This window comes from Phaenicophaeus curvirostris, chromosome 4, assembly GCF_032191515.1.
Source record: "Phaenicophaeus curvirostris isolate KB17595 chromosome 4, BPBGC_Pcur_1.0, whole genome shotgun sequence".
Classification (NCBI taxonomy): domain Eukaryota; kingdom Metazoa; phylum Chordata; class Aves; order Cuculiformes; family Cuculidae; genus Phaenicophaeus; species Phaenicophaeus curvirostris.
In genome coordinates, this window is record NC_091395.1 from 8,525,266 (window position 1) to 8,546,801 (window position 21,536).

The 21,536-nt window shown below is 40.7% G+C and overlaps 1 protein-coding gene across 1 annotated transcript in view; it reads left to right on the forward strand.

Annotated features, from left to right (window-relative positions):
• The first annotated feature begins 741 nt into the window (after positions 1-741).
• JADE1 (jade family PHD finger 1) overlaps positions 742-21,536 on the forward strand; it is a 148,151-nt gene continuing 127,356 nt past the window's right edge. Inside the window, exons 1-2 of the mRNA XM_069855221.1 lie at positions 742-806; positions 13,995-14,152. Coding sequence (XP_069711322.1) covers positions 757-806; positions 13,995-14,152 — 208 coding nt within the window. The 5' untranslated portion in view covers positions 742-756. The remainder of the gene's footprint in view (positions 807-13,994; positions 14,153-21,536) is intronic.

Here is a 21,536-nt window from a genome sequence, read left to right on the forward strand (position 1 = left end):
CAAATACAGAAACGTTTCAGAATGTGATTTGTGTAGAAATCTCAAGTGTACTCATGTATAAATGTAAATAATGAGATGGAAAAATATGAGCTGTAATGATTATTAGGAACATAATTCTTGAAAATATGGAATTAGGCTTGGGCCTATATTATGGAAGAGAAATGATTTGATTTTGTGTTTCCTGCCATGTTTCTTCTTTTAAATATGCAGCTGCTGTGTCATTATGGAACCTTGGCGTTTCATTCTGAAGATGAATTGTCATGGCACAAGTTACTGGAGGGGAAGATAGTAAACAACATTACCGTGCCACCAAGATGATTTTTGAGACTTCCTAAGTCGAAGGGCCAAATCCATCAGTAAGTGTGTACAAGTTGTACTTTGATATAAAATCAATTGAGATTATTTGAGATTTTGATGGAATTTTGTTAATTGCCATTTAAATTCTATTAGCCTTTATGAATTTTCTGTCTTTGGGCAGGAATTTTAACAGTCTGCAATTCAACATTCAATGATAATACTGCTTAATATTATTCAGGCAACTGTGGTGACTCATTTTTGCACCTGCACTGCAGCCTTGACTGGGGTAGCACAGCAGTTTTTTGGGTGTAGAGTGGGGTGGTCTGTGGAACTGATTTACCTGAAGAGAAGCAGGGATTATTGAAGCTGGCACTGCCACTGAATTTATTTTCCCTCTAAGCTATTCAGTATATGAAAACAAGCAGAGCTGGCAACTTACAGCAGACCTGGCGGAAGGGTATGGTGATGTGGGATAAACTGAAAGAAGGATCGTTCCTGACAAACTCCAGGTAGGAGCATACCTGTGCATCCATTCCAGGGAATAAGTTAGAGTAGAAAAAGTTATCCCGAGGTAGATGCAGTCATACCTGTTTTATCTGGGGGGTTGGACCAGGTGAACTCCAGAGGATTCTTCCAACCCCTACCATTCTGTGGCTGTGATCTGTGATAAGGAAACAGGTGCTTTTGAAAAGTACAGCGTGTACTGCGGGCTGTAAGTCAGCTTTGTTCTGGCATGGCTACATCTTTGCCATGCTGGGATAACAACGTTAATAAAAACAGTCTCCTAACTGGCAGAGTTATGCTAATCAAACTTTTACAGGTGCAAGACCCCTAAAAATTGTTGTCATCAATAAATAGCATACCAATCTAATGGAAACATGGCACATCCCAAAATTAGCAATAATTCCTGTAATGCAGATATTAGTTAAGAGTTTGTAAAGCTGTAATTCTACTAAGCTGGCAGTTTGGGAGAATGCAGTAATTCCTTTTAAAAAGCTGAAAAGCCGTTCCATTTCTCTTTATACATTTCAGCGAATACTGCAAAATCATCCTTGGCACAGCTGAAGCATCTTCAGCATCCTGCTGCTATTATTTCTTCTACCACTACCACCTCTTAAAAGCTTCTGTTTGTTCTCAAAATGGGACCAGGTTGTACTAAGAGCTTGGTGTTTTCGATACAGTTTCCTGTGGAGGAATAACCTAGGCTCTTGGCAGCATCCCACTATTCAATTCATACAAAGCACTCACACCATTTAGTCTGGATGCAGGGTTGGGCTCGTGGCCATTCTGATGTAATCTGTACCCCAGTCATATTACATTATATGCAAGTATAAAAGGTATGCAAGAAGAGAAGGTAATTTAAAACATGCTTTGGGGTTGAACTTTGCAAAAAGCGATGCTTCATAAAAGCTCATCGGTAGAAAACATTTCCAAGAGAAAGTTGATTAAATGTACTAAGTTAAGCTCTGATGATATGCAGCAGTTTGCTGCATATGTAGACACTTAATCCAAAATGCTATTCTTGTATTTGACTTTCCACCTGTAAGGGAAACAGCCACTCTGTCTGTGATTACAGCACACTTGGGACTGAATGGGTCCAGCTGCTGAGCAGCAGACATTATAGAAGCATTCTCTTAGGTTGTTTTGGATGCTCAGAGACTCAGGGGTGACCACAAATCCTGAAGCAAAGCAACTACTGAAGACTATTTGAGTATGGTTGGCCTGGATACTACAAAGAGAATCTGATGTCCTTGAATTATAGTGCCTGATAATTTTTGTTCTTCTTTGTGCTTCACGTAAATGCTGTGCTAAGTCCTAAGTGTTCTGGCTCAATGAAGGAAGCCAAAGTACAGGAGGACTAGAATTCATACTGTGTGAGGGAACTTGTGATTGAGGTGCGTCACAGGCAGGCTTCATGTGATATTACATCAGAACAAAAGATGTGAAGATATCCAAAAAGAAGGGAACCGGTATGTGCTGGGCCTATATCAGCATTCAAACCAAGCAGGATATTTCTAAAAGATCTTGACAACTTTCTCTTCCATTCTGGACATGGACAATGTGGAAGAGGACAGTTAGTGTGGTGTGAGTGAGGAATGCTTGTATGACCATGCCTCTGGGGTCTTTGGTACACAGAAATTGGGTCCCTCAGGTATGGATGTAGTTCTGTATTCCTCCTCCTTCCTGCTTGCATTCTTCCCAACATTCCTGTTGCTGAACGGTCTTCTTTGAAAGAAATACTCAGGCTGCAAACTGCACTGTCAAAGAGTTTGTTAAGAAACATGTCCCTTAACATAATGTTAAGATATTGGTAAATATATGATGCCATGTGCACACAGTATTTATTTTCATTGCTTCGATCTGGTGCTCTTCACATGTCACATAGATTATCTTTTATGATGTGGATTATCTTTTGCGAATGCTGCTTACCTCTATCATCCTTACACACTCCAAACCACAGTTTCTTTCCCCTGTGGTGCTCCTTGGTCACAGAATCATGGATTAATTTAGTGTGAAGGGATTCTGGAGGTTGTTCAGGGCTTTGTCCTGCTGAGCTCTGAATATGCCCAAGGATAGAGAGTCAATAGGCCCCATTGGACAACTTGCTCCAGTGTTTGACTATGCTTGTGATGAGTGTTTTGGTTTTTTTTTTTAATAATATCTGTTCTATCTATTCTACTGTGTGATCCATGACAAGGATCAATTTAGGAAGTAATTTTGTCTCTTCTAGTCTTGGACTCTGACGTTAGGAGAGCACAAAAGGCAGGAACTTGTGAGTCAGAACACTGTAGAGTTAGTTTGAGAAGCTGCCTGGTTCTCACAGCCAGAGAGGGTGTTGTGCAGTGCTTTGGACATGGCAGCACAGCTCCCACTGAGGGGCTGAGCTGAGGCCTATCTTCTGCTGTAGTTACTCAGGAGAGTCAAGGTTTGCATGTGTACATCAGCAGAACCCAAATTTGATATTGCTTTTGTTTTCCCTTTGACTGGGGATTTGTAATCAGGTGCTAAGAACACTGCTGTTTCTCCTGTCCCCACTCTGCTGCCAGAAGGGTAGGAGAACTCCCTCATTAACACTGCGGGAGGACTACCAGTTCCTCAACTTAACGTAGTACATAGGTAGCCCTGGAACTGGCCAATCCACATGCAGGTACACAGTGCCAAGAAAGGAAGAGTAAAGGTGTTGTTCCATGCACACGTTTCCCAGCAGCAGCCTCTTTTAAGGTGTTCCTATGACCCACCTCAAATGCCAGCTTCTTGTTCCTGACACCTTTTCAAGTGTGCCGACACAGCTGTTTATGCGTGTGTTTGGGAACTGAATTGTGAGACTAATTCAGGTTAAAGTGCTTAACAGTGCTTTTTTTTTTTTGTTTCCTTTATTCAGTTTTTCTTTAATACCTGTTTAATTCCGTGGCCCTGATTCGCAGTGTGGTGTTGCAGAAAGTTGTGTTGATTAAAGTTGTGTGGCTGTCAAGAACAGGACAGGTGGGCAGGGAGGAAAAATTGTTGGAAGTACCTTAAGGCAACAGTGCTGCCAAAAGCAATGCATCTTCAGGCTTACAGCTTTGTGGTGTTGCTGCTGACAGCTGAGCAGAGCTATTGCTATTGCTGAGTCTCATGTCCACCTCATAGTCACAGAATCACAGAATAACCAGGTTGGAAGAGACCCACCGGATCACCGAGTCCAACCGTTACCAAACACTAAACCATATCCCTCAGCACCTCGTCCACCCGTGCCTTAAACACCTCCAGGGAAGGTGACTCAACCACCTCCCTGGGCAGCCTGTTCCAGTGCCCAATGACCCTTTCTGTAAAGAATTTTTTCCTAACGTCTAGCCTAAACCTCCCCTGGCGGAGCTTGAGGCCATTCCCTCTTGTCCTGTCCCCTGTCACTTGGGAGAAGAGGCCAGCTCCCTCCTCTCTACAACCTCCTTTCAGGTAGTTGTAGAGAGCAATGAGGTCTCCCCTCAGCCTCCTCTTCTCCAGGCTAAACAACCCCAGCTCTCTCAGCCGCTCCTCATAAGGCCTAGTCAACCTTAGCCATGCTGACACCTCCCTAGCTGTATCATTTTGCTCATCAGCGGTGATAAAAAAAATTAAATGAAAAGTATTTACTTGTCAGCTCTGCACTATGGATGCCTACAAACTTGAGGGCTAATAGTCTTGCAACATCTTCTGTCAATTCTCAGAGTCTCCAGAGTTCAGTAGAAAATAGTTTCCAGATTGGCACTGAAAATTGGAGTGCAATTTTACCGTACACTTAATCCAGAGTACCAACGGGCAGCCACTGGCAAGAGCCAATTCTACTCTTCCTTCAAACTTGTGTACATCAGGTCCTGACACCTCTTCTCTTGCAGCAGACCAAATGGTCATGCAATGCAAGAAGAGTCAGTTCCTGCTGAGAATCTGATGGATAACTGATGATTTTATTGATGGAAACACTGTGTAAACTGAAGGAATTAGGAAAATTAGGGCTATGAGGGTGATCTGAGAGCTGGAGCACCTCTGCTTTGAGGACAGGCTGGGAGAGCTGGGGTTGTACAGCCTGGAGAAGAGAAGGCTCCGGGAGACCTTAGCGCAGCTTCCAGTATCTGAAGGGGCTGCAGGAAAGCTGGGAAGGGGCATGTAACAAGGACATGGAGTGATAGGATGAGGGGGAATGGCTTTAAATTGGAAGGGGAAGATTTAGATTAGACATGAGCAAGAAATTCTTCACGCTGAGGGTGGTGAGGTGCTGGCCCAGGTTGCCCAGGGAAGCTGTGGCTGCCCCCTCCCTGGAGGTGTTCAAGGCCAGGTTGGATGGGGCTGTGAGCAGCCTGGTCTGGTGGGAGGTGTCCCTGCCCATGGGGGGTTAGAACTGGATGAGCTTTAAGGTCCCTTCCAACCCAAACCATTCTATGATTCTGTGAAAATCAGAGGTAACGAGCTAATTCTTCAGTGAGGATGTGGCTTCAGAAACACTTGGAATGAGGTCCCTCATAACCTTGTTATTTAAAAAGAATTCCATGCTCTTTGCAAAGCCAGTATTGCTGAATTTGCAAAGCAACACTAGAGTTGTGGAATAAAACCTGAATTAACAGTGGTGTATTTAAAGCCAAAGTTCTCATTTACATTTTTATGTTAATCTGGATCTGCTACTGATGTTACACAAATGTATATAAGGAATCATTTCACAGAGATCACAGGCACTGCTGTGTCCCTAGTGAAGTAATTTCTACCTGTGTAAAATAGACCTGAAATGTTACTAAATCAAGTCAGTATTTTATACTCACTTGACACTCATCTTGCAGTGATGTAAGTTACTGCAAGATGAGGCATCAGTGAATAAAACTGCACCAGAATAAAAGTCTTGTGTCAGGATGTGATCCCATGCAAGTGTTTTGTACTGTTGTTTTAATGGAACATTGCAAAACTGAACAATCGTTAGTAATCCTGCCAATGCTTTAGTGTTTAAAAGGTCCTATTTTCCATTCCCCTGAAGTCCCTTTGTGCTATTCCATTAGTTAAAAAGGCCATAAAGAGGGCACATTTAGCCACTTGGGAATATTTTCATTTCTGCATTTCTCTTGCCTTTGGCATAGCAGATACGTTAGGTTGTGGCTGAGGAGAAAGGGTCACGGCTGGCCCGCCTCTCTGTTCCAGCTATTCTTGGTTGCTGGAACAGCTCCTAGGGGCCCCAGGCTGCCAGTTGTACTAAAATTGCAAATTGCTGGTAGCCTTAAGACTATTCAAGGAGTAATTAGCTACCAAATGTGGGTAATTGTGACAGAGTCTAGCTAATACTGCTTGTGTCTGAACAGACTAATTAAAGGCTGCACACATGAGAAGAGAAAAAAGCCTCTTCTTTTAAGGGAAAAGATTATTAGAAGAGAAAATTTGATCTACTATTAAAAAGAAAGTTCTGTCCCTTCTAGTAGGATTCTAGTAGGTTTTGATAATTAAACTTGGAAAATGAAGCACAACTAGAGCTTTTAAATTAAATACTTTCACCGTGGGACGCTTCATACTCTGCTTTTGATTTCATAAAAGCCATTTTATATTTTTTACGAAAAGGCTTAGTGCAAGAACATTCAAAAACTATTCTTGCCTATGAAAAACCAGGAGCTCTGTTTCTGCTATCAGTGATGTTTCTGATATAAAGAAGCCCAGCTGGAGGGACATCATTATGGGTACATAAGTTCTGTTTCTCCCTCTTTACCAAATGAGTTGAGGAGGGGGAATAATTTTCTGCTGGGATGACAAAACTATGATCCTCATGTGTCAGTATAGCTGTGTTTGTCATAATTGGTACCTGGGCTCCTCCCTTCTGCTGCTCTTACGATCAACTGCGAATAGTTCTCTTCCACACCATTGAGGTGTGTCTTCAATGGTACTTAGATATTTGCTAATACAATGGTAAAATCACACATCTCAGCTAAATGTTATATGCGCTTAGCTGTGCTGCTGGAGATAGCAGTTTTCTTAACTGCAGGAGTCCCACATATAGCTGATGGTATCTACTTCATCCTCCCTCCTGAAGCAGGTGAGAGTTAGAGGAGAACAACCAGAATGAGACCCTCGCGAGAGCAGCAGATTCAGAAGAGAACAGCTCCCTTTGCTTCTTCCTGCCCAGCTACAACAGATTATTTTAGAAATCACTCCCATGTGTTTTAAGATGCTGCAGTGTCACTAACAGCTTCTCAGCTGTTCTTAGGGTGCCACAGCGCTCTGCAGATGCCAGCCAGCTATGTTGCCATTTGTTAGACTCAGACCCTTAAAACTTTTTTCAGATACAGCAAACAACTTGCAGCGTTCTGCCTTGCACTTTAGACGTAGCAGCTAAGTTTGAGGTGCACTCTGTCTGTCTTTCTCCTCTTATCCTGATGGATTGGCTGTAAGCCTAAAATTAAGATGTAGTACTTTGAAATGTACAAATTATATCATTGAATACAGCATAACTGCATTGGGCTTGGTAGTTATTCATGGCTGTAATCAGTGACCAAATGTAGAGCTGTCCATTTTGCTAAGAAGATGGTTAGAAAAGCTGTATGTGTTTAGAAAGAAAGCCGGTTCCTCTTGTAACTGCAGAGAGAAGCAAGCCAAACTGACCTACGTAGGCAAACACTGCAAAATTCCAATCTGATTGAATTCTAAACATTTTACAGCCAGGTATACACGTGTTACCTCATTATGGAAACTACAATTCCTTTCTTATAGACTGCTCCAAAGAGCAGATGATATAAGCTGGTCTCCCTGTTTAAATGTCTCCTTACCCTATGTTGTGACAGTGGATTAGAAATAACACTTTGAGACTGATCTTTATTCATCGAAGCAATAGGAAACAAAGCGCTGTTATTGACTAGAGTCTTGAACCAGAACAGGCAGTTTATGATTATCTTTTCAATACAACTCTGGTGATCAGCAGAATTTGTGGCTAATACTTGCTTTTCTGTATGTTCTCTGTTGATATGTGCTTGGGAATTTATGTAAGTGACGTGTTCTGCATTGATGTGAGAGCTCCCATAGAAATGTGAGGACATGGCAGCTGATTCCTCTGCTCTTTGAACTGAGAATTTGAGTGACCTGATGCGCAACTCATAAAAAGACTTTTAGGTGAAGGGCAGCAGTGATACTGGTTTAGCAGTACAGTCCAATCTGAAATAATCTGCAGGTTGCTTTAACTGGTTTAAAGCTGAGGATTGAAGTTCTGTGCATGATGTATGTGCAGAGATGTCAGATGGCCCATGACACAGGATTTCACTAAGTTTCCTTGTTTACAGTCTTAAGAACAGCGATGTATGTTTTGTGCTCCTTGGTATTAACAATTGGAAACATCTTAAAAATGAAAGGCAATCATTGCAGCTCAAAGGAGGGGAAAGAAGCAGAAATTGCTCTGTAGACTCATTGCTCTTTTGTACAGTTCATGAAAGAAGAACCCCAAAATAGGAGTGGAAGAACGTGTATACCTTTTCAAGAAGTCTGACAGACAGGCTGTGCTGTGCCTCTCTGCCACTTGACCTGAAGGCATTCTGGCGAAGGCAGTGCAAGTACAGTCATATAAGCTGCATTTTAGAAATACCTGTCATTGTTCATCATTAGTCGCATAACTTTGCATAGATGGAAGTAGGGGCTTCTCTGTGAGGACTACCTTGCAGTGGAAACTGCAGGCTTGATAAAGTAAATTAATGTATGACACCTGCAGCTTCCATCTGGCTGCATGAAAAAATGAGACTCTTAAAGCTTTATGAGGCAGATATGTGGTTTGGGTTAGGTTTTTTGGTTTGTTTTGGGTTTAATTGACAGTAATTAACAGCCCACATATAGGAAAGCTAAATCTCCCCCACACACAAACACTGTTCAGATGCAGAGCTGTTTCCCATGCTTACGACTGGTCATCATGTAATTAAGCTGTGCTTGCTCTTTGTTTATTTTTGCATTAAAGGATTAGTGTCATCTTTTCCATCTTGCCCAATAAACCTGATGTTCCCTTTTCTCTTTAAGCAGCACAACTTCAAGAAACACAAGTGCCTTACTATCCTGATGACCAGATCACACCTCGGAGAGATCTATGTTTAAGTGCATTCAGCCAAGAAAGGAATTAGGCCAGATTTCCCATCTCTGACCAAGGTCTAACAGCATTTTGTAAATCAGAGTGTTATCACCCTGGTGTTCTCCTCTGCTAGATCACTTTAGCAGAGGACAATGATCTGTCCTGACTTCCTTCTGGAAATTTTGCATGGTGACACAAAAGTAGATGGAGAGATTTTCCTCTTGGCTCACACTAGTCAAGTACTTCCTGTGACAATGGCTTCAGGCACCTTCCTGATGAGCTCCCTAGTTGCTTTGGGTTTCATTTTGAGGCATGTGGGCATCCAGTGTGTTTGGAGCTTAAGCTTGAAAATGGATCTCTGGATTCCAGACTCCCTCACACCTTGTTGATATCTAACCTAAATGCTACCTAAGAGCTCTGTACATATTGTCGTGGAGTTTGAGTGTTCTGGGAGCTGGTCGGATGTAAGGTAGCTTTGTTCAGGGGGCTGAATGATGGCATGGTGGTGTTTTACAGCGTAGTGCCCTGGCAAAGGAAGAGCAGAAACTTACAGTCACAGATGGAAGAGAGAAGAGGACAGGACAGCTGCTTTGCCATGACTGTGCAAACTTGGATTGCCTTAAGCTGCTTGTGAAACCAGTTACGGTCTTTAGGTATTTCTAGGGATAAGCATTTTTCTATTTTTAGATTAAATAACATTGCCACTCCAGTTTATCTAAGAAGTGCTGCTACAGAATGTAGTGCTATATTTAGAAATCACTCAACTCCTTAATGCAAGAGCAATATATTATGAAAAAAATCACACTATGCTTCTCTGTCTAGTAGTACTATAATTTTTGTAATTTATGCTAGACCACTGTATTCCTCTATAATTACCACATGCATGAATACACATCTTCCCTCTGTAATTGTGGCATCCATTTCCATCAATCTTTGTCTCAAGTGTGTGTATAAAGACTAGTCCTCTGATTTTCAGAGTCACTGTTAGCTCTGAGCTCATCCAAAGGTTCTTGATTGTGGATAAGGAAAATGCATACTGGTACATGAAATTAGCATGCATATTGGTATCAATGCATATTGGTACATGAAATTAAGGCATTGTTCTCCTCACTCATTTCGGAGGAATCCATGCCCTCATTAGAGTTGGATTGGTGTCTAGTGAAAGTGGATTTGTGGCATGCAATCTGCACATTAGCAAGCAGTGTGAGGCTTGCATTTCCAAGTGAAAAGTACACTGTGTAACATGCTTTCACATCTCATTTTTACAAGTCTAAATAAAGAACTAATTCATGAAAAGGCATACTTCATTGTAAAGCAGAGAGGATCAAAGTCAAGCGTGGATGGCTGAGACATAGTACAAAGAGTCTTAAAGTGCTGAAGACTAGCAAAATAGGGATAGAGTTACCTCTGGCTCAGGGCTTGCCTCATTGAGTGTGGCTATGAACTTAATTGTTCAGCTATGGATACACATTTGCTAGTGGAGAGGGAAGTCTGGTTTTGCCACAGAATTGCAGAATTGTTCAGTTTGGGAAGATGTTTAAGGTCGTTGAGTGCTGGAATCTGATTATATATAAGTAAAAGCAGGTGCTCTCCAAGATAGAAGTTTAATCAATTTTTGCATCTGTTGTTCAGGAATTGCAAATTGTTATTTTTTCTTTCCAATTCCTTCTTGCTTTCAACGAGCAAAGGCTGTGTGTGGAGTATCAGAAATTAAACTCTGAATGGAGTAGAAATAGGTTACAGAACACATGGAAACATGTATTGATAGCCTTTATGCCCTTAAAAAGCGAACCCGAAATCAGCACTGAAATGTCAGGAGATAGAAGTACCTATCAGCACGAGTATATGCAAGCACTTTGGATGTGCAGAAAATAATTTGGCACGAGGTTTAGACATTTCAAATGCCGGGGTTGAGCAATGTGAGTGCTGTAATCTTGTTACCTCTTCAGAAAGACACACACGAACACCCGGAAAAAAAATCAAAGCCAATCTTCTAAATTGTAAGAATATGCTAGTAAAATCTTCGTGAGCTGAAGAAAGTACACGATGTTAATGAAGTGAGGGGAATTCATATTGAATGTCATATGTCAGCCACACTTGCAGCATTCCAAGCTGTGCTTAGCCTGTGCTGCGACATAATATACACAGTGGAGTTGCAGAGAACAGGTGTGAATCCACAGGCCCCAACACAGACAAACTGGGTGCTCCTGGCAATGTTTTTTCTGCTGTTTGTCATTTGGCTGTAATAGGACAGATTTGCTGTTTGGCTTTCAGGTGTGCAGTACCGGGAACAGATTGGTTACTAATTTGAACGATTTTAGTAGCGCATCCAACAAAAATACAGCAATTTACCGAACAATCTGTGAGTGAAAAGATTTAGAGCTTTGCATCAGCTTTGTCATTTGTGAATCTAGCAACTAATTGTCTGATGGAGCTTTAATTAAAAGCAACATCATAGCTATAGATATTTACTTTATATTTCCTGACTAGAGCTGATTGACAAGTTTGACATAGAGGTAGAATAATGAGATTATGCTGCACTTCTTTGGGTTTAGAACCTCAGACAAATATTCTGTTTGTAGGAATAAACAGTTTCCTATGCAGTGGTTCCTCTAGAATAATAAATTAGATTTTCTGTCTGAAGGAGGACTGCTCCCAAACTGGGCATGTCTCTTTAAGCAGCTTGAATTGTAACACATTATTTAGAAGCACTTTAAAAATCTAATTCACACGAGCCAGTCCACTGTTGTGTATCCAGTACCATATGGGTGTCTGAGGCTTGATAGACCAGTAAGGTAGATGATTCACTTGATTTGCTTGTGTAGGTGGTTAAATTAGTGGTACTAGTAATTCCATGGACTCTGTCTGCATCGCCCTCTGTAATATTAGGATTCTGCCCCACCCAGTTTACTGTCCTAGCTAGGATCTGGCAGCTCATGGTGCCACCTCCCCTGGAAGGAAGTCTGTGACCTAATCTCTGTGTGGTGGAAGGTTCCCAACGCAGCAGCTTAGCAAAGGCTTCCTAAATCAGCACTGGTATGAGAAGATTGCTGTTTAGTTGGCCTGGTGTGATTAAAAGTGGACTAACACCTAGTTCCAGAACAAGGTCAGGAAATTAAAGGAGGTCAGAACAAGCCAAGAATAGGAAGTCGGGCTCAGGAGCTTCACAGGGGGAAGCATTCTTGGCTGAGGAAGGCTGTTTTCCCTGGAGGATTTTAGCAGGGAGGCACACACCTGCGACATGACACTATGTAGGGGGGAAAACAGGGAGGGGATCTCATTACCTAGTGAGAGGCACAGGAGAACCTGATTTGTCATAATTTTGCTTTTAGGCAATGATATATATCAGTCTCTAGAGTTGCCAGCCCCATTCTTAGTCTCTGACTCAGTCATTTAGGATTCCTGTAGCCTGACTTCATTCCTGCAAGATCACCATTTCTGCAGTTGTCAGAGAGGTAGGGTGGGAATTGGGGAGGGAGAGAGAGGAGCCTGCAGTCTGCAGAGCTAACTGCAGGGCTTCTATGCCAGATGGTATTCCCCCATCTGAGGTCAGGACAGCATATGGCATATCAGGAGCCATGGCCTGCCAGAGACATGTTGCACGCTTTTTTGCATCCAGTGATGGGCACTGTGATTATTGTAATTCTGAGAGGTGACATTCCATCCTACTCCATGGCTTGTGTGATTATCACAAGCAATTAATTAATGGATATCAGCTCCTGGCTTAGATTGCTGGTAAAGCACATACGTAACTTTAAATGTGACTGCTTGGTTCGTTTGGTTTGGGCCCTGTATGGGCCTCGGCCTGCATTTCTAAAATATAACAGAAATTTACAGAATACGGTGCAAAGCAGAAGAATACGGAATTTCCTGTGTAATTTTTTGCAGGTGTTGTTTTATCCACAGAGTTGTTGCTGAACATAGTTGAGAAGTGAATTATGATTGGGAAAAAAATGTTAGCAGAGACACAACTATTGATAGTCACATTTCATGTTTTGTTTCAGAAGAGAACTGAAAGCAGCAGACAGTAACACTGAACCTGACCCAGCCTTCCTTCCGTGCTCACATGCTTTTTTTAACTGTATCTCATTCATCCTGGCTATAATAGGTACCAGTAAGACTATCCCATGCAATTAAGTAGTCAGAGGACATTCGCTCACTACAGACTCTGCCTGTGACCTTCACAGGACAAAGACACAAGAAATCCAGGCGTGCAGGGTAACCTCAACTGTAGTGAGATCTGGTGCCATTCTAAATTGTGTGGGATGGAATAGGGTGATGGCAGTCAGATAAAATATTAAATTGCTGTAAAGGGGGAGTGTAGGAGCTGTGTTAGTCCCTGTTACTGTCCACAGGTTTAGAACAGCAGGTGTGGGAAGTTTTGTGTGCTGGCTTTTCTTTCTTCTAGGCTCACATGTGCATGCTTTCATTCCCCAGCTTCACTCCTCACAGCAAACCTGCTTACCTGAGCTTTCTTTGAGGTGAATTTACTGAGTTTTTCTGCTACAGCTGCTGCCTGCTACTTCTCTTAGCTACACAATAGCGGAGCACAGGGTATGGAATCACATCTTTTATCACTGCTGTGTACACTGAAATGGCAACTGGTCTAAAAATGTGCATTAAATAGATTGTGCTAGAGTTAAATATAATACACTGAAAATACTCAGAAGTGGTTGCAACAGCCATCTGTAATAAAAAAGAAATAAAATTTATATTCATGGATGATCGTACTCTTACTTAATGCACAGCTTGTTTTACACTTACTGTGCAGTCCTTAAAACTTTCATATGGCTCCTATTCCAGACAAGGTAAGATAGCTTAAGCAAATGTTTTCCTGGTTTATTCTTAAAGAATACAAGCATTTTCAAGTAGCGCATGTTTTCAAAGTTCATCAGAATTTCAAATAACTGTGGTCCACTTCCATTTGCAAACTGAGCTATCAACACTCCACCAACCCCCGGCTGCTTTTCTGTGCAATTGTTAGTGATTTTGCCCTAAGGCTAATCAGTCATATTTGGAACCAACCTGTGTTTTTTCCTACAAATGACTATTTTTATCACTCTGTTCCATATCTTTTCTACAGCCTAATTTTCCTTAAACTATTGTGTCGATAAAAAAGGATTGATTGAAGAGGAGAGGCTAAAATCTCTTCTTGTACATTGCTTTTTAGGCTCAAGCCTTTTCTACAGAAAATTTCTCCTGTTGCTCAGAAGGGAAAGTTCTTCCCAGTTGCTCACCTAATTTTGCATCTTGTCTGCAATCAAAAATTATTCGCTGGCTCCGTAAGTCCATCCAGTGGCTGCATGTGGGAACTGCATATTTTAGAAGGTAAATTCAAATTTTGTGCAATTGAATTTATTGAATAGGGGAGTTAATATTACTGGAAATGAACATGAACCAAAATGTACAATTGTAATACTCTCAGCCTTTAGTGGTAAGTAGATCTGTACCTGTAAATCATCCTTGGAATAAAACTGAGAGTTGATTTGTAACTGCAGGAACAGAACGAACACATAAGCTGATGATACTTATTAGTATTCAAATTAATTATGTACTAGAATGAGGAACAGAAACCTGCTGAGTGAAAAGCTTTAGCTTCTTTTCATTCTGAAACTGAGACAACTGAGGTAATTGTGAATATAAACTCTCCTCTTAGGTCTCAGCATGCTTTTGTACGAAATCGTATCTTCTGATCATTAAACATGTTCTGTGTTAAATGTCATCAGATACTACAAAAATTAATTCAAAAACTGAATGTAAGGAGGACAAGATCTGAACAGCGTGTTCCAGAAGTCACATTAAGAATTTATATGCAGACTATTTCCAGAAAATCCTACTTCAGTTCAGTGTTGAACCTTGATGGGTCATCAGACTAAAACAGGGGAGCTGATTGCCTGAGAATCTACAATTAGATGTAGCATTTCCCCTTGGTGATGACAGCAATTTGAGCCTCAGTGCCTTAAGCCCTGCTTCTGACGTGGCTTCCATTATTGCTACCAGTGCTGGACTTGTAACCGTGGTGAATATCAATGTGATACATTTACCAGTTAGAAAAAGTCCATTTGCTAAAAGCCTTTTAATTCTCTGTTCTTGATAAACACAGGCTTCTAAAATCTTTGCCATCATTACTTGCTTTTTTCTTCCCATGAAAGTAAATGTATCTTTAATTTTGCCTTCGAGAATGAATACATTATGGTACAGTGTGCAATTACATGATAGCCTATTATTTGCCTAGGGGTGCCCTGCTTCAGTTAGTGCATAGGTTGGGAAGGCATAAAGAGGGAATGACGTTTATAACACCAGCCTAAGTCTAGCTTTTCTGAAATTTTAAGTGCTTTATTTTTCAATCTACATAAATAAATTTTAAAGTTTCAGAAGCAGGTCTAAGATACTGTCATGGTAGGTACTTTGTGCATGTTGAAGTAACTGTATAGAAACTATTGCGTGCTGTGGTACGGTAGTTGCCTTTATATTCATTTAGAGGTTTTTTTTTATATGTTTCAGATCTTTGTTTATTTTCAGTTTAGAATTACCACTACTGAGGTTGCTGCGGTTGTAGACTCTTGCAATATCTCTCCAACAAATAACGTGTTTTTAGTAATAACATCTAAAGATAGAATACTACATTTCTTTCTTGCTGCAATGATTACTGTAAAAATGAGAATGTCAGCGTTTTGTGGGTATAGTGCAGCTCAAATCTCCTGTTGTGCTACAGAGACTCTGCTTTCAGGTTCGGGGTTTTTTGTTTATGGTTCATTTGGTTTATTTATTTTTTTTTTAACTTGAGCCACAATAAATTATACCGAGTTCCAGTTGGAACACCGTATTCTGTAACCTAAGTACTTTCCAGACCCGAAAACATCATTCTGTATTTGGGCCCCAGGGGACTTTAAATTAAAAAAAAAAAGATAGCTGCAAAGGTACACAGTGAAAATACACTTCTAGGAACATTATGAACTAAAAAAACCCCAACAAACAGAAAGCATTCAACTCATCTCTGAACCCCACTCTGGCAGCTTTTTGCATAGTTTCCACTTCACAGAATTGGCCAATATCTCACAGATTCACTTTCCTCTGTAAGGGTAAAGAGCTGAGTGGTATAGAACCACTGAATCAGCCCCTAACACTCCCTTCCCTGTAAGCTATGACTCCCACCATAATTTGAGTTGGAGCATGTTGTAGGTTTCCTTGGAGCTGAGTGCTTATTTTAATACTGCATGCTTCGAAGTACTGCTTCAAATGCTACCTCAGACCTCAAAAGGCTGTGGATTATAACATTGCCTTTGTTGTGCCCTTCCTTCTGAGTACAACCAGAGGACCACTTGGTTATTTTCTTTTATCTGTGTTTGCCAGTGTGAGTATTTTATTATTCATGTGTCGGTTTGACTGCATCATTTAGCAGAACCCAGAAGACTCGGCTTCTTAGTATGTTGTAGTAGCTACAAGTTGTTCCACAAGTGTCTGGTGTATCGTTTTGTTTTCTTTGTTCCATTAAATAGAAAACTATTTTCCCCTTACGATTTGTTATTCTTTATAAGCTAGAAGACAAGGAGTAGATAGGTTATGTTTCTGATTTGTTCTGAGCTCCTTACTAGAGATGGGTAAAGAACTCAAAGTGTTGTAGTTCTTCTCCCTAGGCTGAAGTAGGGAGCTTCCACGCTTACTGTCTGAGCTTTGTAGACGCTGTGGTGTTCTTCTCCTGATGCAGAACTCCTCATTGGTTTAGTGTTTGATAGGAATGGTTGGACTCGATGATCCGGTGGGTCTCTTCCAACTTGGTTATTCTATGATTTTGTCATGACCTGTGCTGTGACTGATCAATAACCCCCCATAATGGGGAGGTTACGAATAAAACTGTGGAATTTACACAGTTGGAAAATTATGTTCAAATTGGACATGGTTGCTTAGTTCAACAAGGCAAGAAAAGAAACACCTGTATACCAAACACTTTTCAATATTTACAAAGCCCATGGATTCTTCTTAGAGTTTAACACATTTTGCTGTACACCCTTAGTCCTGTACACAGCTGATGGGTTGTTACTGAGACCTCAGTATGGTACAATCTGTCATGATCTGGTTTCTCTGTCCAAAGGTCTCTAGCAGTTCCAGAAGTCATGGGATCCAGTGCTTTCCTCAGCTCTGTCCTTTCACAACAAATGCAAACAAAGAAAAACAGTTTTCTGGTGTTACAGGCAGCCTGTTTTTCTAGAGTGAGCCCCATGGAATGATTTGCATCACCATTTCTTGGCATATTTCTCATTAATGGTGTTCTTGCTGAATGGAGAAATGTGGTTTTACTTCAGAGTGGAAAAAGACGAAAGGCGAAAAGAAATAAAATCGGAGGCTTTTCAGACAAAGTAACGATCACAGAGTTGAATTTACAGGTCAACACAAACATTACAGATGTATGCTAATCTGTCATAATCATGAATGTCCACTTGCTCTTGCCTTATGAATAAAAATAAATGTAGAAATTTGTCCTGGTTTCCACTGAGATAGTTAATTTTCTCCCCAGTAGCCTGCTGCATTTTAGATTTCATATGAGAAGAACATTCATAACACACTGATGTTCATAGTTGTTAGTAAGAAATCAAGGACTTTTTAGTTTCCCCATGTTTTGCTAGTGTACAGGTGCAGAGCTAGGACAGCAAACCCAGACTGGCCAATGGAATAGTCCACACCATGACATCAGGCTCAGTATAAAAATGGGAATTGGGCCGGAGGGCAGGTGGCAGGTGATCCATGTTCTGTCTTCAGTGTTCTCTGTTCTGCAGTCACTGCATTTGTTGTGATCTCTGCACTTACTGAAAAAACGTATTTTAATACATTCTTTTATATATCCTTATTGTCGTTATTAGTCTCTTATTGTTCTATTCAAACTGTCTGTATCTCAACCCACAAGCTTTCCTTTTCTTTTCCAGTTCTCCTCCCCTTCTCCCTAGGAAGGGGGATGAGAGAGCAGCTGGGTACTGTTTAGCTGCCAGCTAGGGGATAAACTATGACAATAAGCCATCTATATTTCTCAGCTCAAATTTTCTTTCATCTTTTTCTAAACCAAGCACTCTTAATCTTTTCCATCTTCTTCTTGTGCACAGTACAGCACAATTTAGTAAGAGTTGTCAAATGTCATTGCAAAACCAGATTAATGTAGTGCCATTATGTTATTTAATAGTGTCTGTCAAATGCTAAAATCATTCTTAAAATATCTAGTCAGGGTTTATGATGTTCAGTTCTGTATTTCTTACTTTCAGAGATCTGTTTCAACTATATATTAGCAGAGGTTTATCCAGTTGCTGTTTGGTTATGAGGTTGCAAGTTGGTTTGAAACATTTGTTTGGTGACTATTTACAGTCCATCTGTTCATGAGCAAACACAGAGTGAAAAGACAGCATAATGTAAGAACCAGTTTGTAACTCATCTAATTATTTCAGTTTGGAGGCAGTGCTGAGGGGTGTGCTTGCTCCTGCTGGCCTGCAGACAGTCCTGCAGCTGGCAGGGAAAGTTTCTGCTCTTCCCTTGAAATAATTTAGTCTTATTTCTTTCTGCATAAGTTTGTGCCTTTCACTGAGACACCTAGATACAGCTGGAAGATCCAAAACAACTAAACTAGCTTTGAAGCAGGAGTGCTGATTGCAATTATTTTAACTAAGCAGTGTTTTAGTGTAACAAACAAACTGGAAAAATCTTATTCCTAACGAAGTACAAAATGATCCACTGGCATTTGTTATATTCCTGCAGTAAGCCCTTTGAAGAGGTGTTAACAGAAATTGTTCTGTCAAGCACCTTTAAGAACAAGCTTTTATTCAACGTGAATTATACTGTAGTATATTATGGATAAGATTAGAAAATTATTCCACTTGTATGTAAGTGAGGGAAGATTTTTGCCGCTGAAATATAATGCCAATGGAGCACACACTTACAGACAAGCATGCCAGAAATGTCCCTGTCTGGTCAGATTGCTCCTCTTAGCCGAAGAACCCAACGTAGGGATTTTGTTGTAGTCGTGCAGTGCTGCATCTTGCCTGATGTTCTGTGTGCTACCAAAAAGCTGTTAGGACCAATACACTGACCTTTAATAGTCTCATTGATTATACTTGTGCTTGCTGGTAATGGCTTTTAAAATGGCAGGAACTCTTCAGAATGCTGAAAAAAAGAGTGGAAAAAATCATCCATGGAGTCACTGGGACAACAAGGCTACTGTAACTGGTGTCATGATGTTAATTAAGATCACCTTAGCAGTAGCAGCTGAGCCGCATCTCTTTAAATGATGCCTTCACCTGACTGTGAGAAAAGGATGAGTACATGGCCCAAAAAATTATGCACTGGTGCTCAGCAGAAATCTATTAACAATGAAATATATTAATGAAGAAAACCAGCACTGTTTGTGCAGAAACCAAATGTGCTTTTCATCTCCAAACTGACTCTTAAGTTAATTTTATCCTGTCAGCCTCCCTTTCCAATACTTTTGGGTTTATGGATAATCTTTAGCATGCAGCTCCTGTGCTTTTGCTACATGATAAATATTTTTGTCCAGGACATTTTGAAACCTCACTGGAGTGTGTGTGCTAACATCAGACAGCTCGCTGTGGGCGTGGGAGGGACCTGCATTGGCTGCCATGTGCACATTCAGTGGGTCACCGTGTACAGAGTGAATGGAAGGAAACTGTAAACCCCACAGGGTTACGAATACTTAGAGACTCTTGAGAAAAACTCAAGTGGTTTCTGATGCCAACAGAACCCTGAGATGAATTTAGTGCCCTGCTTGGTTTTGCTGCTCTCCTGTTCTCTGTGGAGTAGGGCTACTTTATAAATAGCAAGAGAAAGCCAATGGTACTTAATAGGGGAATCAGACTTGGATACTAAAATGGTAACTGTAAACATTCACGAGATGTCTTATTCTATCATTGTCATGGGTAGTTGCAAACAATTGTGTTTCATGGATGTAGGTTAAGCAGGAATTCTGAGCTTCTTCGGTATAATTTACTTCACTTCCTGGCTGTAATACTGTTGTAAATGGATATTATAGAGAACAATCTTGGGCTTTAAAATGCTGTTGGTATATAAAATGAAGTATAAAATCAGGAAACATCTTAGCGCAGTACAGATATAAGCAGGCAAGTTAGGAAGATAATGAATATAAATTATGCACTAAAGAATTACAGGTTGATATATTTCCACAGCAATGCAACTGAACATTTTTAATGCTAAGATTTCCATACAGTGGCGATCAGGAGGAATAACCTCAGTTGATGACATTTAGAGAAAGAGAGACAGAACTAAATTGTTTCTGAAAAATAATCCATGTGCTTCAGTAATAAAAAATGGTATATTTTGCAAATTGCACTGCAGATTACTCCAAAACTTGTAAGCAGAATCGGAGTGACAGCGCCCAACCGTATTTGCTTCTGACCCAGAGGAGGAAGAGTTTTGGTCTGAATGAAAAAGACAAAATAACAGCATGTCCTATGTGCTATCCAAAGCAATCAGGCTTAAACTCAGTCACAGGAAATAATAACATTGTTTCTTTATAAATAGCTGTTTTTCATATTGCGCAGCATAGTAATCATAAGAAATCATTTCTGATCATGTTGAAGGATGTTGCGTATTTACTATAGTTAGTCTGAAGGAGCTTTAAGCATGTAAACAGCATAATTTGTTTCAGACGTTAAAGGTCTAGACCAAAAAGGCAATGTCTGCCTGGATCAAAAGCCAGTCAGAAGGACATCTGACCTTTAAATATGGGGGGAATCTATAAAACAGTGAAGACCTCTAGGCAGAATTACCTTTGTAACAGTGCTAAAATGCAAGTTATGTCTTCTCTGCAAATATTTAAAATAAATAACCCCCAAATCTATCTAAATCCTGTAACATGTTCTTATTGCAAATCTGAAAAATTAGATGAAGACAACTGCTGTTGGGGGAATGTGATTATTCTGCGCCACCATCCTTCCTATCCTTTGTAAAGCACTATGGATCTGCAGAACATTGTGTAATACAGTTACTGAAATATATTGCCCTGACAAAAATGAGAGGCACTACATCTCAGCTATGATTTCTGGGTGTGCATGGAAGGGTGGGACTGACTATGTAGCTCTGGTGTGTAGAAACCTAAAATACTACAGCCAGCCTCCTGGACTTCAGGTGCATTTGCCTGGCAAAAGCCCTGTTGTGGGAGGAGGACTGAGCTGTGATCTTGGAAACAGCTACTGAATTTTGTTTCAGAAAACATGCTGGGCAGTGTTGGCTGATACTGTCTCAGATAACACAGAATCATAGAATGGCTTGGGTTGGAAGGGACCTTAAAGATCACTTAGTTCCAATCCTCCTGCCGTGGGCAGGGGCACGTCACACTAGATGCTGCTGCTCAAGGCCCCATCCAGCCCGGCCTTGAACAATCCAGAACAGTCCATGCTCACATCTTTTGCCGAACTTGGCTAGGGGTGATCAAATCTCATCTATGTTGCTGTAGGGGATGAAGTGAAAAGCAATGCAATAAGTTTCTTTTTCTGGTGCCATTCACAACTGATCTTACAGCAGTTCTTTTTATAGTGTAATCATAATAACAGCTAGCGTTAAAAGTGACTTAGAGGTTATGGGATTACAATTAGAGGTGCTTTCTTCATGTCAGCTTCTCCCTGGTGGCAATGAAAATGCTCGCTAAAATGTGGAATAAGACTAAAAGTAATTACTCCTGTGTGAATACGTAGTTCCT